At 47.1% G+C, this 17,621-nt stretch overlaps 1 protein-coding gene across 1 annotated transcript in view; it reads left to right on the forward strand.

The window, feature by feature from the left end:
- The first annotated feature begins 5,518 nt into the window (after positions 1-5,518).
- Positions 5,519-17,621, forward strand: part of GNAS (GNAS complex locus) — a 124,637-nt gene continuing 112,534 nt past the window's right edge. Inside the window, exon 1 of the mRNA XM_084217624.1 lies at positions 5,519-5,869. Within this exon, the coding sequence (XP_084073750.1) occupies positions 5,626-5,869 (244 nt within the window). The 5' untranslated portion in view covers positions 5,519-5,625. The remainder of the gene's footprint in view (positions 5,870-17,621) is intronic.

The raw sequence follows: 17,621 nt of genomic DNA on the forward strand, positions 1-17,621 counted from the left end.
GTTGACCCAATCATATAACAAGTATTTGTGAGGAATAGCAGGGACAAGGATTTCTGGGATTGTTTCCACTCAAAGAGAAAATTGATGGTAGTCTCCTTTTCTCTCAAGCCTCCAACCCATGCTAGTCTAGAAGTTTTCTTCCACATGACATCCTCCCATGGCCACGATTCCTCCGTGCTACTTGTTTGCCCTTTCTCTTGCTCACAAAGGGCTGTGGGGACCATCAGTGCCCAAACCAGCTGGGCCCCACGTCTTCAGAGCATTTCTCAGAAAACCCCTTGGGCTGCAGAGTCAGGCCTGGGACTTGCCACACTTCAGGTTTTAGTCACTCCAAGCAGAGCTCTGTAACTCTCCATGCCTCAGGCCGGCAGAGCAGCCTGTAGCCCTGTCATCCACTTCAGCTCAGCCTCGTGTTAATTCCGTGAATAAGAGCGCTGACACACGGCACAGGGTGTGCAGCACGGAGCTCCTAACCAGAGCAGGATGCTGGCTGAACTCCAGCACATGCAGTTGTTCTCTGCTTATTACACTAAACACTGCAGTTATGTTATCCAAATCGTACATCTGAGTAAGAGTTTGCTACTTCAACCGAAACGCTGCGCTCGGGGCTTACTTGCTTTTTCCAAAAGGCTGTGCGGTGTTTGCAGACACTGATTCAGAAATGAGTGTTCGTGTCCCACTGCTTTAGTTACTCACACGCACCGAGGATCGCGCTCGCAGCGAAGGAGCACGGGCCGGCTTCGACTTCATCCTCCAGCCGGGCACTCGTGCTCCGTGAGGACACGAGGAGCTGGAAGGACGGCGCTGGGAATTGCCGGGCTCGCAGGGAACGCGGTCATTGCCAGCGGAGTTTTGCGGCCGCTCGCCCTTGCTGCCGGCCGGCGCTGTCTGTCCGTCCCTTATCGCCCGCCCGTCCCTCGCTCCTGCCGCGGGCGCTATCTCCGTGCGTGAAACCACACGGGCTTGTTTTTTCCTACCCGGCTTGATAAGAGCCAACAGATGTCAGTGCAGCCTGAACAACACGGCTGGTGCTCTGCTCGGGGCTCTGCTGCCGCAGAAACATCCCCGGGGGGAGTTCTGCCCCGGGGACACCGGGGCGAGGGGGAGAGCGGCTCCGGTGTGTGCACGGGCTCGCACAGCTAAAAATACCCGGCCAAGTATTTTTAAAAACACGTTCGAGGGTCCTTACAAACACACAGAGTTTTGTTGACAGAACAAGACTGCTCATTGATGCTGTGTATTATCCTTGAAAACCTGCTCTGTTTGTGCAGGGAGTCCCATGACAACCTCGGCTTGCCGAGGGTGCCACAATGATCTCAACAACAAATGTGTCCCTTTATCTGCTGGAGAGGGACAGGGGGGAGGCAGGAAGTATCTGCAGGCTGTAGGAAAAGCAGTTAAGAAATGGAAATAAGCTGCTTTATCAAAATATTGCTTTGCTGTTTTCACAAGTGCAATCCCAGTGGCTTTCTAGCCCAGCTCAGGGCACCTCTTCTGTGCCAAGTTGATGCCAGATTTGTGTGTAAAGCCCAGTAAAATCAGTGGCATGGGTTCCATCATCTGGTTAAGTGATGTCTGAATAGAGGGAATTTAACAAAGGGGTTTCATCTTTTTGCCATAAATATGTTTTCAGGCGACAGCTCTAGGACAGAGAAGGCCTCTCTAGGGAAACTCACCCGTGGTCTGTTACTGGGGGGGGGGGGGGGAAAAGTGAAAGTATTTTGATATTCCTGAGGTAAACTGGGGCATGAAGCCACAAACCGAGATAGTCAGGGGAAAACCAACCATTAAGATAGCCAAGGGGAAAGGTAGCAAGTTTTATTGTATTTGAGAGTGAAAAGCTTGTACTTTGGAGTTTGGATGGTGGCAGTGGCTGGTTCTGTGCCTGCTCTTGTATCCCTCACTGCAGTGTCAGAACCAGAGAGAACACAAATGCTGGATCAGGAGATGAAAGATTTCATGGAAATCTCACGTGTGCACAAAGAAAATCAGGATATTATTATGCTTATCTACCCAGCTACACACCACACACAGTGAAGTGCAGAGCTTTGCTCCAGGAGCCCTGGACTTCTCCCTGTGGCTGATGGGAACCAAGATGGACTGAAGGGTGTCAGTCAGAGCTGGCATTTAGACCAGGACATTGTCCCCTCCCCAGCTGTATCTACACAGTCCAGTCTCTCCAAACAAAGACTTTGCCTTTTTTGTACTTGGAACAGTCTTCAGTGTCCCAGATGGAGGTGGCTTTGCCCAGCCCACGCCCCATGAGCACAGGTGGAAGCTGAAAGCTGCTGAGCAGTAACAGCAACACCGTTTGCTGACCATGTCTTCAGTCACTTTGCCATGGCCAGAAGCACCAATAGCTCTTGTCATTTTATATCTGAAATACATTTCAAATGGAGCTAATTCTACCTCAAATGCCTTATCTGTGCATCATGATGTTTACTTTACAGATGAGCCACCTTTTAGGTTAAGAGATGTGGTGAGGGCAGTGATGGTGGCTTTGTGGTTATAGGTATCAGGAGATCTTGATTTTCAGACTTCTTCAGAAAGAAGACAAAAAATCAACATTTTAGATTGATATTTTAACAAGAATTTAGGAATCCATGATTGAAATTAGGCACTTAGTCACCATTTTTGACCTAAACTACAATGCAGGAAACAGAGAAATGACAGCAAAAGAAGAGTTAAGTGAAGGAAAGAACTAAAAGCAAAGACCAGATAAAATTAATGGAAAATTAATTCTTCAGCTAAAATTAATGGAAAACTCTCACAGTCTGTAGTGGGTGTTCAGTCACATAAACACTGGGCAAATCCCACAAATGTAGAGTCCTCTCCTTATGCCCTAAAAGCCTTGTTATGAAACTAGGTGGCAGGATTTATTTTCAGGGGTGCTCAGCCCCCTTTATTGCTCCAGCCAGATGGTGCACAGCAGTCTCAGGGCCCATTCCAAGAGCTAAACCTTTACTCAGATGTCTTTAACCCCCGTGCCAGGCTACAGCCACCTACACTGGAAAAGCTGAGTGCAGCCTGGGCCCCAGGGAGCAGCTGCCTGTGGCAGGGCAGTGCCAGCAGCAGGGCTGACACACGCTGCTTTGCACCAAGAAAGGAGGCTTGTACATATGGACCACTCATTCTAACAGCACTGGGAGTCTCAGTTCAATCAGTTATTTTCCCTCCCAAGGTACAAATAAATGCAAATTTTACTCATCTACATTTCTCTCGCTGTCGTGTTTCCTAGTGTTGATCCAAGTTTTTTTGCTTGTGTGTCCATGCCTCTTCTTTTAACACTGCAGTCTCACAGTTGTTGACTCTTTTCTTCCTTAATATATTTTGCATTATCAGATGGCCAATTCTGCTTTTTAACCTCTCCATCTTTTTCCCACCATTGCAGGTGGTAGAAACATTAGAATAAACATGCAGAGATCTGCAGCCCAGTGCTCAGGAAAAGACAACTCTCTATTCCCTTCCTCCCTCCTGAGAGTCAGGGAAAGGCAGATCTTGAAGGCAATTTCCTCTTCTGTCTTTGAAACTGTGTGTGATTTCAAAAAGCTGTCAGTCTGTGTCATGCAGCCTTCACCCAGGTGAAACATGTGACTTCACCCTTGCTGTCACTTTTTGCCTCTAATTAATACTGGTGTGAGCAGGGAAGTGATGAACTGTGCCTGGCACTGTTAGCAGCTGGAATCCAAGTAACTACATCCATGCTGTAACCATGGGCAGAGCCACAGCTAGGGCTACAGCAGGATGTGAAATTTCTGATTTCCTGAAACAAGCAATTTGTAAGTTTTATGAGTTATTCTAGGGGTTTGGAATAATAGAATGAGGGAAAGTCTGTTTTCCACTTTGGAATCCTACTTCATTTTCAGATTTCTACTTCAGAGGATGGACATTACAGCCAAGGTGGGCTTGGTGTGCTTTGCTGAACTTGTCACCTGAACTGGCAAAGTTTTCATAGCAACAAACCAAGACAGGCTGACCTTAAACTTGTCTTGCTGTGAATTGCACCAGCAGGAAAACTCTGCTTGCCTACCCCCAGAGCCAGGAGAACAAATTTATAGGCTGAATGTTCCTACTAGTTTGTCATTTTAGTTTTTGGGTTTGTTTGTTTTCTTCACAGTCCTCAAGAGAGGACTTTCCTTTTGGCAGGTGCCACATGGACAGATCCCCACAAACCAGCCTGCTTCAAAGAACTGTCCTGTCTGTAAGAACAAGATTTGTCTCGTCTCAGTGTCTCTCCAAAAAGCACAGGAAGAGAAAGAAAACTATTAATAATCTTCTAGGCTGACCTTTACATTTTCTTGTTATATTACATTCTCAGGGGTGTGTTCATCAGAAGAACGAACTCTGGGTCCCAGAGGAAAAGGCATTACAACAGTGGAGGCAGAATGAGTCATGTGGGCATCTTGAGCCTGATGTGAGATGGATTTATTCCTGCAACAGGCAGCAACTGCTGTCAAGTCCTGGGCTAGCAGCGATGTGCAAAGCGAACTTCCCTGCTGTGTAGTGATTTCACTCTTACACATACTAATTACTGTACCACTTGCAGGAGATTTTGAAAGAGAAATTTGCATCAAGAAGACACCTAACTTGTGAGCAAGCACCGAGAGGGGAAATGGAGATTTCAGTGAGAACCACACGGGCTATTTGCAGAGGACAGGCTACAGCATAGAGAGCTGATTGGAAAGCTTCAATTCCAGAGCGCAGGATGTGTGGCCAGGCCCCAGAGAGCATTAGTCATCTCATAAGTAAATGCTCAGAGCTGGCCGGAGATGAGTACAAAATACAGCATGACAAAGCTGGCAGTGCTGTGCACAGCCCGCGCCGCCAGGGAAGGGGGTACAGCCACAATCAGCATCACCACCCCAGGCCAGGTAAATTGAGAGAACTGAGAAGCTGAACGTGAAGTTTTCTGTCAAAAGACAGATGCGGTGCCTCCAGAGGAAGTTCATCAGTTACTTCTCCACTGGATGACGGCATTGGTAGAAAATAACAAGAAGTCACTGACAAATATGTGTGTGGCAGGAAGTGAATTTAAAATGGGGCATGAAAATGGCACAGGTCTTAGTGTCCTTCTCTCCAGTGGGCTCAGGTGTTGTGTGGAGGAGCTCAGGCGCAGTGTCCAAACCAGACGCGAGCTCTCACCGGACCAGGGCTCTCCCTGGCACCGCAGCATCCTCACGATGGGATGTCGGCTCAGGTCCCGACCTGGCAAAAGCCACGGTGAAACGTCAAACCAGCGCTGGCTCCGCTGCTTTGGGGCGCGGGGAGCGGGCAGCGCTGACCCCCGGCTCTCCCCGCAGAGAGCCCGCAGGCCCGCGCCGGGCCCGGGACGCGACCCCCGCCGCTGGGGGGGGGCAGGCGGGGGGCGCGGGGGCCGCTCCCCCGCAGGGCCGGCGCTGCGGCGGGGCCGCTTTCCAGAGAATACGGTAAACATGTCCGCATCACGTGCGGCCGCTCCCGCCGGCCGCGGCGCGGGACCGGCCGGGAGGGCGGGACGGGACGGGATCCGCGCTCCGCCGGCCGAGCGGGGCCGCTTTAAGAGGCCGCCGGGCGCCGCCGCCTCGCCCTGCCCGCCCCGGCGGAGAGCGATGCCCGCGGCGCCGTAGGGCGGGTGGCTCCGGCACCATGGGGCTGTGCTACAGCCTGCGCTCCCGCCTGGCCGCCGCGCACCCCTCCGCGCCCTACGGCAGCCGCGGCGAGCCGGACACCCCCGCGGCGGCGGAGCACGGGGACCCGCAGGTGCGGCACCGGCTGCGGCAGGACCTGGTGGCCAAGGAGCGGGCGGACAAGAAGCGGAGCAAGAGCATCGACAAGACGCTGAAGGCGGAGAAGCGCGAGTACAAGCAGACGCACCGGCTGCTGCTGCTGGGTGAGCGGGGCGGCGCGGTTCGGCCCGGCCCGGCAGGTGCGGGGCCCGAGGCCGCTGCCGGTGCCCGAGCGGGCGGAGGGGGCGGCGGCCGCGGGGGCACCGGGGCGGGGCGGGCGCGCACGTGGCGGCGGCGCCGGGCGGGGGCTCCGGAGGCTCGGCGGGGCTGCGGCAGCGCGGGGGGAACGGGGCCGCGATTTGCCGTGCCCGGCCCGGGGTACCGGGGCTGGGGAGTTCCGTGCCCGGCCGCGCCCGCTGCCGTGTGCGGCAGGAGCCGATGGCCGGCCCGAGGGAAGGAGCAGCCGCACCCCAGGTGATGCTCGGCACCAGAACATCAGACGGGGGGCCGCGGCTGCCTGTCCCCACGCTGTCCCCACGCTGGCTGCTCACACAGAGCCATGCAGCGGGACCGCGGCAGCAGCAGCGGGGGCGGCTCTCCCGTAAGGAGGAAGCCCGAGTTTTCCGTGTGCGGGAGTGATTTGCCGTTGTCCGCTCCGCCTCCCCGAATGCACAGCGGGGAGATGCAGCCTCCCGGGCTGTGCGGTTCCATCCAGCGCTGCCCCGTGCACCAGCCCTTGTTCCCTGCATGGCAGCTCGTCCCTGCCCTGGACTGCGCAGGGCGCACGGGCAGGGATGCTCTACACGGTGACAGCACCGGCATTGCCTTCCCGAGGGTACCCTATGGAAAGGCGCTTTAATTATGCAATTGTGTGATGTCTGAGCTTGTGTAGTGCACGACCCCAACCCAAACAGGCTTAGAAAGTCATGTATTGGCCTTCAGGTAAGTTGAAGGAGGCTGGAAATGTGTCCACTCCTCCGCCCCTCAGTGCAATGCAGGTGGAATACAGGTCACCCTGAGCAGCTTGGAATACTAGAGAATATTTTCAAATGTTCACAGATAACTTAAGCGCCTCTCACGCTTGGAGCATGTGTGGTTCCGCAGGGCATAAACAGCAAAATTTGGCCTTCATCTTACTGGCGGGTGTTTGCAGCTTGTAATAGAGAAGCAGAATTTCAAGGAGCTTTAGAAAACAATGTTGGACCTAGTTTTCTGCATCTTGGTGGTAAAAGTTTCTATTCCAGAAGCAGAGCTTCTTTTGATGTGGTTGCAGCTATACTGATGCAAGTCTGTTCATAAAGGTGTCCCTCCTTCTCATGGGAAGGGGGTTGAGCAACACTTGTGGGAAGAGTAAAGCATCATGTGCTGTGAGTGTTGGTAAGGAATCACACCTCTACCCAACGTGCATTCCTTTCAAGCACCCCATACCTGTAGGTGTGTTACCATTTGGTGTTTTAATGTATTTCCAGTTTGTTCTGTAGTGAACAAGTGCGTGAAGGAGGAGCCGTGAGAACTTTTCTTTCTTTGTAGATTAAATAAGTCAGAAAAAATATCCAACAGCAGGGCTAGTTTTGATGTTAATCTGCAAGCCTTTAAGTCATAAAAGCTATCTGATACAGTCTTCTGTCGGCAGTATTTCAGTTGCCTGGTTTTTAATAAAGAGCTGGGTTTTGCTGCAATGACATTGAACACTGAGTGGGTTAAACAACACATCTGAGTGGTTTAGAGTTGACTATGGTGAAGCCAACAGAGCTTTCTTTGTCAAAATACTGATTTATAAATCTGATGGATATGAGTCAGTGTTATGCTGGCAGTCGTTTATTATATTTCAGCCTGGACTTGAATAGCAGGAAGTCACTTTTTGGCCCTCTTGTAAATCTTGGGATGCCTAAGAGACCCATTTCCCTGCTCCTTGCACGAGGACTGTCAGTTTTCCAGTTAGCTTCCTTCCCTTGCTGCTTCTCCCCTGCATCCCACTCTCACTGTTGCTTTGAGGATTTTCTATTTCTAAACTGGAATACGAAGTTTGGGGTACATTTGGTGATCCTTCATGTACATCAGCAGGTATTGCTGCCACAGCTGAGTGTGTCTGTGCTGGGAGTGCACACACAAATTGAGCAAGAGGGTGATGATGAATGATGGGGGCAGGAGCATCCAGCTGGGATTTAAAGCTGCAGCTGAATCTTCCTCTAAGGAATGGAGTTAGGGTGGTGAAAAAGTGCAGAGCCAGAAGTGTCTCCTCGCTTGGGCTGAAGCTCAATGGCAAAAGCTGCAGTAGGTACTTGGAGTTTCTCACTTGTGTTCCAGATTTTTAGGCTGACATGCTCCTGTAGGAGTGCATTGCTGACACGGACAGCAAGGGGCACCAGGGGTGCCAGCTCTTTCTCTGAGAGTAACAGATCTTAGATGAAAACTGCTCTGATCCTTCAGGTCTGTGCTGTCCCCAGGGTCAAATTATTTATATCATGTGGCTGCAGTAGCTTGTGCACTTCCAAGGGCTGTGCTGGGAATGTGGAGTGTTCCTTCCTATGTCCAGGCTGTGCAGGAGTGCACAAAGTCACTGTGCACTGTGATTTGGTGTTCTAGTGTGTGTGTAATTTACACAGCCGTTACTCAGAGTATCACTCACGTTGTGCTCTTCAGCCCACCTTATACTTATGTTCTCATGGTGTAGTTCCTTTTTTTTGGAAGGACAAGCTCATAATTTTATTAGGGTGCTCAGGGGTGTGCAGTGTAGTTACTCAGTGGACAGCTTTATGCCATTAATTGATTTAGGTTTCTTTAATAATTTTTCAGTCCTTTTCCATCACTGCTGCTGTATAAGATAAAATCCCAAGCCCTGGAACTTCTCTTAATTTCAGCAGAGCAAAGATCTTGCATCTGCACTGTTTTGGAGGCAATAATCTGACTCTGTACTTGCAGCAGAGCAGTGGGAGGTTTTTTGCTTTGTTTTTGTGAAATGTTCAACCAGGTGTAATCTGACTGGATTTTGTTTAGTGAACTGTACAAGTCACAACTTCAAGATTACAATCACTGTTTTGTTGGCAGCGTAGTGTGAGTTCAGGGGTACTACTGGGAATAGGAGGTGATTTTTCATTGCATGGGGTTGTTTTTTTGTTGGAGAACAATCCTGGCTCTAAAAGTGAAAGTCTGTAGTTATGGGGGAAAAGATTTTAAACTTTGTCATAAAAGAATTCTATTACCCATGTGCTTTCTTACTTGTGACAGTAATGTGGGTTTTCCTCTATATATATATATTTTTTTTTTCTTTTAAAGTCTTGAAAGTATGACTCTGGTTTGCTATAAGAAAGTGAACTTGAGCTGGTCCCCTCTCAGCGCTTTGCCAATCTCTGTGTACTTGGCTTTTTCACTCAGGCTGAACTCTTGCCTGTGTAAAAAGTACTTGTAGATTATTCCCATCTTGAAAAGGAACTGCAGATACCAATATATGAATAGAGATGTATACACTTGTCACCCTAAAAATTTATACTAAACTACAGTTTATAAAATAACCATTCTGAATCTTCCCTACATCAGTGCTTAAGTAAAAATGGTTTTAACAGAAATATTTATGCTGGTGCAAATATGAATATAAGGTATGCAAATGGGAAGTTTTTATGGGAAAATAAATTATATAGAAGAAAAACACACTTTAAAAAGTTGGGAAATATCAGCGTGAAGACTGACCACAGTCACCCTCTGTGTGTGTGCTGCATGGTGAGCCCCTGCCTGCCATATAATTAAGGACTGTTTTGTATGGTTTACATTGTATTTTCTTCCACAGGGCTGGTAGTCCATTCAGGGCACAAGATGGATGTTGTGTAGTGAATGAGCAGCTATTCAATATTCTTATCCTCCTCATACAATGTGTCACCCTGTGCCCTATCTCAGTCCATACCCTGTGCTGAATAAAGAACTGTTGAACTCTTCATGCTCTAGCACTGATCACTGTGGGGACTGAATGCTCCACAAATGTCAGTGCATGGCACTGCTGTGAAATGAGGTGGTATCCTCCTCCTTTTGTGGATGCTGGAGAGGGAAATGCCACCAAAGACTAAAGCTGAAATTGTCCAAAGGCACCACTGATTTTATATCAGCCATGTCACTCATTTTAATCCATACTACACAACTTTTTTTGTGTTTTTTTTTTTTTTAAGTAAATACTTTCTGTATTTAGATCATGGACCTCATTGTTGTGAGCACTCAGCACTTTTGCAAATGGAGTTTTAGGTGCTCTAAGTGCAGCCCAGGAGTGAGAAGCATAGCTGGTTATCTCTGGTGGAAGCTCTGTAGCAGACTGAAGCTGGCCTGGTTCTCCAGGGCAGCAGGTAAAGGCAAATCCCACAAAATATCCCTTCCCTTGTGGTGATTCCCTCTCTAGCTAGCTCACAGGGAGGTGGTTATCTTGGCATTGCTTCTCTTGGGATGGTGTGGGAGAGGAAGACACCCAATTTTAAAGACAGACATGTGCTCGAGCACTTGAGAAAATTCCATCTTTACAAGATTTTCATTCGCTTGCAACCAGTTTGTTTCTTGTGCCCCATGTATTATGAGCTGCAAGAGAGGGCACACACCCAGCTGAAAAGCATGTTATCCTTATCAGAAGATCATGTAAAAGATGTACAGGACAAAATAGGCTAAAAATGTAGAGGGAATCTTTATCCTAGTGCTTCCTAATTCTCAAGAACAAGATTTTTCACATTAAACATCTTATACCAAACTTCCCCTTTAAGAAAAGCAGGAATGGGACAAAAAAATCCTAGGGAATGCCTGTGATGTGTGTATCTTGCAGCACACTGTGATACCAGCTGGAGAGGCAGCAGTGTGCACTTTCCCAAATGGACTGTCTTTAGTGGTGAAGGAATTACAATATTTTCCAATAGGGCTCCAAATAATTACCAGATACTACAAGAACACTTGGACATGGGAATCTGTGGTTTCCCTCTGCCCAGTACTTCCCAGTGCAGACATGACAATCCTGCTGTGGAAAACAAGGAGGTGGAATGCTAATTATGGATCTTCCTTTGCAATGAGGAGCCTCTGCACGAGGAGTCCTATCAGTTCCCACTGCTGTATCCAAAATGTGATGCCTTTTCAGTCAGTAAATGGAGACCTTCTGGTTTGGAATATGTTCACCACAAACAAAAATAACTGGGAAGCTTTGCAAACTTTAAGAAAGGTTTACCCAGTGTGCAAGAAATGCTGGCTGCAGCTGTGATGTGATTTGTGACTGTTTGCTGAATCTCAGAACAGCAATGTCCTCAGCAGTGGCACCTCTATGCTTTAGATCACTTGGTAAAGTAATTTCTCTCCTGCTCCCATTTTAAATTTCATAGGAAGGGGAGAGGCAAGCTACTTCTCATGTCCTGTTTTGTTCTGTTTTGTTTTGGTTGGTTTTGTTTTCATTTGTTTTTTTTCTCTTTGAGAGCTCCTGATAGTGACTTTCCTCCTCATAAACAAAAAGCTCATTAGCCTCAGGCAGACACATGGTGTGGAGAGCTCCAGCCAGCATATCTGAAGTCTGGCAAAGCTTGAGCTGCTTCAAACAGGGTCTGGCAGTGGAAGGTGTCTGAAAAGCTGGAGCTGTACTGCTCTGAGTGTGTGAGGATGGAGGGCTGCTAATGGATGGCAATGCTGTGTGAGGCAAGGTGAATGTTCTCCACAGGGATCTCAACTGCAAACTGATGACTTTCACAGTTGTAGCTAATGCTGAAGGGATGCTCTGTGCATGTGTAAGCATGAATTTTTGTGGGAAGGGGATGAGGAGTCTGAAGGATCCCCAGGACCAGCCACAGCAGCATAAATGTACATAATTTCTCCCTTTCCCCAGCAGAGATGCCATCTCTGTGTAGTGGTAATCTGGTTTTTTCACTCATTAAATGCCTGGTGGCATAAAGATCATCATCCATCACTCTAGAGAGGCTGCATTCATCTGTAGCCATGGATCCAGTTTCAGAGTTATCTGAGAATTTTTATTTTTAAAGCTCAAACTCCACCCCAACAGTGCTCTCTTTTTGAGTTTTTTGAGCTTCTGATCCTGTTGCTTGGTCAGCACCATCTGCTTCCAGAGCAGGCAAAATGTCTTGCTTGCTTCTGTGCAACTGTTGGCAGTATTCTCCCCTGGGACATCTTAAATTGAACTGTCTCCTGTGCAAGGGCTTCCCTGGAGGAAAAGCCTCGAGGAATGCAGTTAATTACATGTAGTTCTTCCCTGGCTCCCTTAAATTTGGGAGTGTCCTTATTCACAAATATGCATGATTTCATTGAATTTCCTTATAATTGCCACAATTTTAAAATGTCAGGAAAAAAGCTTGGCAATTCCCCAGTGTGAGGACAACTCAGATGCTTTTCATGAGAAAGCTCAGTTACCAGGCATATAAATCCATGATGGTTTCAATATTCAGACCTGAAGAATGTGTCTTGAGAAGAGAAGTTGAACTCCATGACTTATTCTTATTGTTCCCCTGCTCAGTGAAGCGTTTGAGAACCAAGCCATGCAAGCTTTATAAATAGCTCAGCCAAAGTTTTCTTTACTTCCTCTAATGTGTTCCCTCTGCAAAGAAAACCCACAGTGTCTGTGTCTGGGCAGCATTTTAAAAGATCTGTGTGTCACTAAAGGGCAGAAAAGTTGGTGGGCATTCTCTGCATTGAGGGATCTAGAGGGATGGCAGCAGGTGTCAGAAAGTTGATATTTTTATTTGGCCAAGTGAAGGAAAGGGATGCTGAGGAGGATGGGTTGGTTCCTAGCATGGAGTAAGATGCAGTTTTACAATCTACAGTCTTGCTCTGTTAACCACTTCTGCCTCAGTGTTTTGGAAAAGGGAACGGGTGCTGTCACAGCTGTGCTTCCTCTGCATTATGTTACAGGAGGCTTAAACCCAAATAAGTTGCTTTTATAATGTAATGCTTGCATTTTGAGAGCTTTCCTTTGACTTTGGAGTCAGTCACATCTTGCCCTTATGCCGTTTCTGCCTGCTGAGGCTGCCTTGCAGAGCAGCTTGTGAGGTGTGTGCTGTTCCCTTGGCTGTAAGTTGTTCCTGTCACATTGCAGAGATTTTTGATTTCACTGACGCCCCTTTAGATTTCCTGGTGCCCTGGAACAGTTTGGATGATGGGCCTGCTGCTGGTGAATGTGTGTTGTGTGCCAGCCCCTGCAGGCTGGAGGAAGGGGTTCTCCAGGCTTTGGTCCTTTCTGGCTTTTCAGTTTTGGTCCCAGCAGTTTCAGTGGGGCACCAGCAGCTGGGCAGTCCTGTCAGGCTCTTTGCTGCAGGTGATGGGCTGTGCTGGCTTTTGGTGGAGGTGCCAAACACATCTGGGGCCACGTGCCCTGGAGAGCAGAGAGCCTGGGGTGGGAACCAGCAGATGTGTGGGGGCTCTGGTCCAGCTGTGCCTGCTTGGCAGCTCTGATGGGGAGATGCTGCTGCAGAAATGAGGGGGAAAAGGCACCTTTTAGAGTTTGACCTCCTCTTTCTCTGTGTCATCCTCATTGCACGGACACCACCTCTTCCTCTTTGCTACCCCACCCCCCACCAAACACAATTTTTAGTTTGTGGGCTGTATTTGTTTGGGTTTGCATTTTTCCTGGTTGTTTTTAATGCTGAAATCTCAGGATCATTGGTTAGCTGGGAGGTTTTCTGGAGCATGGGGGGATTTGTGTGACTGGGACTTAACATAGGGAGGAAATGTAGACACTGAGGAGAAGGGCATGATTGTGAGCTGAAAATCTGCATTCAGATGTTTTGGGTTTTTTATAAATACCCGTTAAAACTGTCTGCTTGGAAGAAAAATACTCTGTGAAATACTGTCCTGATGCTTTCCCTGCCTTACTTCCACACAGGAAATTCACAATTTGATACAACTGATTTTTCTCTGCGGATGAAAAGCATGGAACAAATTCCTTTTAGACTGTAAAAGCTGAAAGATATTTTCTCCCCTGATCCCTTAACACTACCTGTGCTCTCCTTTCTCCCAGCTTCTGTGAAGTTCAGCCTCATCTGCAGCATTTTGTGGGTTTAGGTTGTGAGTGATGCAGGACTTCACTTGCTCATATTTCAGAAGAATATGTATTTGTTTTTAACAGCACTTCAGATATTCACAAGGAAAATGCTCCTTCTCGTCTGTTTTCCCCAAACAAAAATAAACATGAAATTTGACTGGATAGTTCCCAAACATGTCTATATCCTTGTGATTCCAGTGGGATTATTCACTGCCAGGGCAGTGTCCACTGTGCCCTCAGAGTCACTGTGTGCTGCCATCCCACCTGGACACTCCATCCCCTGGGCAAGGCACAGGGACACACCTTGAAACTGGGTGTAACCACTTGAGTGCAGAACCAGCCAATGTAGGCTGAATATCACTGTCAAGCCCAAATGGGAGTTTTATGGTACAAAGGAATTTAAGAAAATGTTATTTGACACTTTGTTTGCTGTTGAATTATTCTGCATTAGGAGGTTTGAGAATCTGTTGCTTCTAGTCGAGGTCTAAGGAAAATCTAAATACTGCAAATGTATTTAGTCTTCAGGATTATTTTGGGAGGGGGCTGAGGAAAGGCCTGATAAGTTATGTACTTGACCACATGTAGTTAAAAATATTATTTGGAATATAAACTTCCTTGTCTGAAGACCAGCTTTGTGCTTTTTGACTTTGTGCATAAAAAAGCAGTTCTCCTCCTGGCCTCCATAAGTATACCTTAATGCTGCTGAATCCTGGAAATTATGCAGGGCATGCTTTTTAAATGTTGATTTTGACTTCTTGCCTGGGACCAAGTGTAAAGTCTTTCCAAGGAAATACTTAGAAGACTTGCAATGAAACCCAAAAGTTGCTGCCAAACCTTAGTTTTTAGAAAGGGAGTAGGGGGCAATCCAGCCTGTTTAAAAACTTCCAGTTGTTTGTAATTAAATCCACTTCTTCTGTGCACAATAAACATATACTTAGAAAAAGATCATTTTACATAATACTTATGTGGTTTAGTGCTGCTTTTCAGCTGCTAAAAATCAAGCAGTAGGTTTGCTGGTTTTGTCTGGGAAGGTTGCTGAGAGCTGGGAAGCCAGGGCTGATGCAGCTGTGCCACTGCAGTGGCAGGGATCCATGTATCCAGTGGTGACAGGCAGAGTGAGCCAGGGAATCCTTTTCTCATCATGAACCATCTTTCCCACTAGTTCAAGTTTGTTTTGGATTGGCAGGGATGGGAACGAAGGGGAGATAAAAATATCCCGTCCGCACGTCCCTCCGCGCCAGCAGCAGCACCGCTCGTGGCTCTGGTGGAAACTCTGGGCTTGCAGGAACTTCTCATCACTGTGGGGGCTGGCAGGAGGCAGGACCACCAAATCCTCACCCCCTGAGCTTGGTGTGCCACGCTTCATTTGAGACTGTTTCAAATCCACTGCCATCATTCTTCTGGAGGATGGGACTCAGGGTGAGGGGGCAGCCCGAGTGTGAGTTTATCAAAGAGATAAACTCTTTTATAATCACTCTTGACAAGGGAGGGGATTTTCTTCCAGGATGGCACAGAGAAATTGTCACTTTTTACTGGGCAGGTTGCAAGAGCTGTTGGGTGCTGTGATGGAGTATACACAAGGCATAGAAAGAGCAGAGAGGAGCAGCTTAGAGGTATTATCTCGTAAGTGACATAAGAAAAACTATGAAGCCTTGTAGAGCAGATTTGTTAGGATTTGAGATGAAAATCCCTGTTGCTTGCTGAGATTATCCCCCAGCATATGGCAGGGAATGTAACAGAGAGATAGATTAGCTGCTAATGATCTGAACACCTCTTGGAAACAGATGTTTGTAGTCCCATATAACTGCTTGCTATTTTGTTTGTCCAAAGTCTGGATTACTCAACAACAAGCCTGGCATGGTATTAGAACGCTTACTATCTTCATTTCCCACTGATCTCACCCTGTACAGATCAGCTCTTTCTTAGCAATACTGCTGGAGTGATCTAATGTGAAATTGGGCTGGAGAATGAAGGAAATGGCTCACGACAGTGCCAGCAGATGGAGTTAGCCAAGGGCCAGGGAGTGCTGGGGAAGCTGCAGGCATCTCCTTGGGCAACCCAGGATGGCACTGTGGCACCAGCCCACTGCTGCTCCATGGGCAGGGTTCATTTGGGGTTTCTTGAGAAGATGAGTTTTTGATAGATCTCTATGGCAAATGATGCTGCAGTTGAGGAGGGGATTGCTCAGACTCAGTGCTGCTGCATGGGCAAGCACCTCATGTAAAAAAAAGCCCTGGGTTACACATTTTGGTAGTTTTGGTACCCCCTTACTCACCCTGACTTTTAGGTGTTGTCAATAAATACCTGACTTACCCTCACCATTGTTTAAGGCGCCAAAGTTTCCGACTCAGGGATATAATTGCTGAAGTAACACTTCAATAAATCAAGAGATTCCAAAGGGGATCTCTTAATTTATTTAAGTGTTACTTGAGCAATCTGCTCTATAACACTCTTGCTATGCTTAAATTTCTTTACATTCAAAAAAATGCTTCCTAAGTTACTTTTCTTAATTTACATTCTTGGAAGACATCTTCTTGGAGCCGGAAACCTTTATTAAGGTGGGGAAAGAATTGTTAGCTGTCAGTTCAGCTCATCCCTTTTCCACCCCTTCCCTCGTGTTAAACTTCCTTTTGGACTTTATCTTTTACAGTAAAAGCAAGACCTTAACCTCAACTTCTCTTTCTAAGTTAGATTCTTTTGACCTGGCGTCATCTTTGTTACAAGGCTTCACACACTGCAGTACAATAATATTTTTCTTGTGGTGCAATGAACAGCGCTGCAGACGCTGTTCCAGATGGGGTAATTTTTTCTCTAAATTAGCAGCTGCCTTAATAGATATTTTCCGTGGCTTCCAAACTGTGTGGTGTTGCTTGAACGAAAATGTAATTCCACTGAGAGATTTCAAACCCAGCTTTTGCTGGGCTTCCAGAAATAATTTTTTTAAAAAAGTATTTGTACAGTCGTAACGAGTTTGCTAGGGTGTTGTGCTTGCATGTAAGCGTTGTGCCTTTAGAATGAGATGGAAAATCTGGATATTATCTGGTGTATTATTCTCAAAGAACAGGATTTTCATCCATGCTACCTTATAAATGTAAGGGTTAAAATATGGCAAATGTATTTTGAAACAACTGGAATATTTCTTTGTATCAAGAGCAAAAAGCTCAGTTCTCTGCCTCCAGAGATACTTGTGAAGCTTCACCTCAGAATGGTTAATTTTCTGTCATTTAAAAATAATCATCTGAGATTGCAATTTTAATGTGAACAACTTGCTTCTGATCACTTGAAACTTCCGTGGAGGGGTGTGGAGGATTTTTACACAAATAAAATGTAATGTGGGCTCGTGAAATCCTTGGTGGTGGCTGCTCTAGCAGGACATGAGTGAACTCTTGGGAGCATTTCCTTGAGTTCTTCTGTGTCACAGAAAACATGGAAAATGCAGGAAATGGTGGAAAATCCACCAGGACATAGTACAAGCCTTAGGATCACAGATACTTTTCAGAATATCAGTTTCTAAGTAGTTGAATTTATTCCAGAGAAATTCTAATATTTTTGTTGGTTATTCAGGTAATATTATTAGCATAGCCAATAGTAAATGATTAAATTTAAACTGTGCTCCTTCTAAGTCTTTTAAGATTACGGGATCTGTAGTTGCTTTTGAGATGGGGAGGTTGTAGTTCAGTCCTATATTCTTTTTGTAGCTCATTGCCCCTCCTGGTTCTCTTGAGCCACCAGCACGCTCAATCATTCCTTGTGCCAGGCAGGATTTTTTTCATGCCAAAACCACACGGACTGTTCCAATTTTCTTACAGTTCCATCAAGTGAGAGGCCCTGAACCACCTCCAGGTCTTGCCCCGGCGCTCTGCAGCCTCTGTGCTTTTGAGGGTGGGCAGCCCTTGCAGCATTCCATGAACAGCCTGGCA

Source organism: Fringilla coelebs (assembly GCF_963513975.1).
Source record: "Fringilla coelebs genome assembly, chromosome: 18".
NCBI lineage: Eukaryota > Metazoa > Chordata > Aves > Passeriformes > Fringillidae > Fringilla > Fringilla coelebs.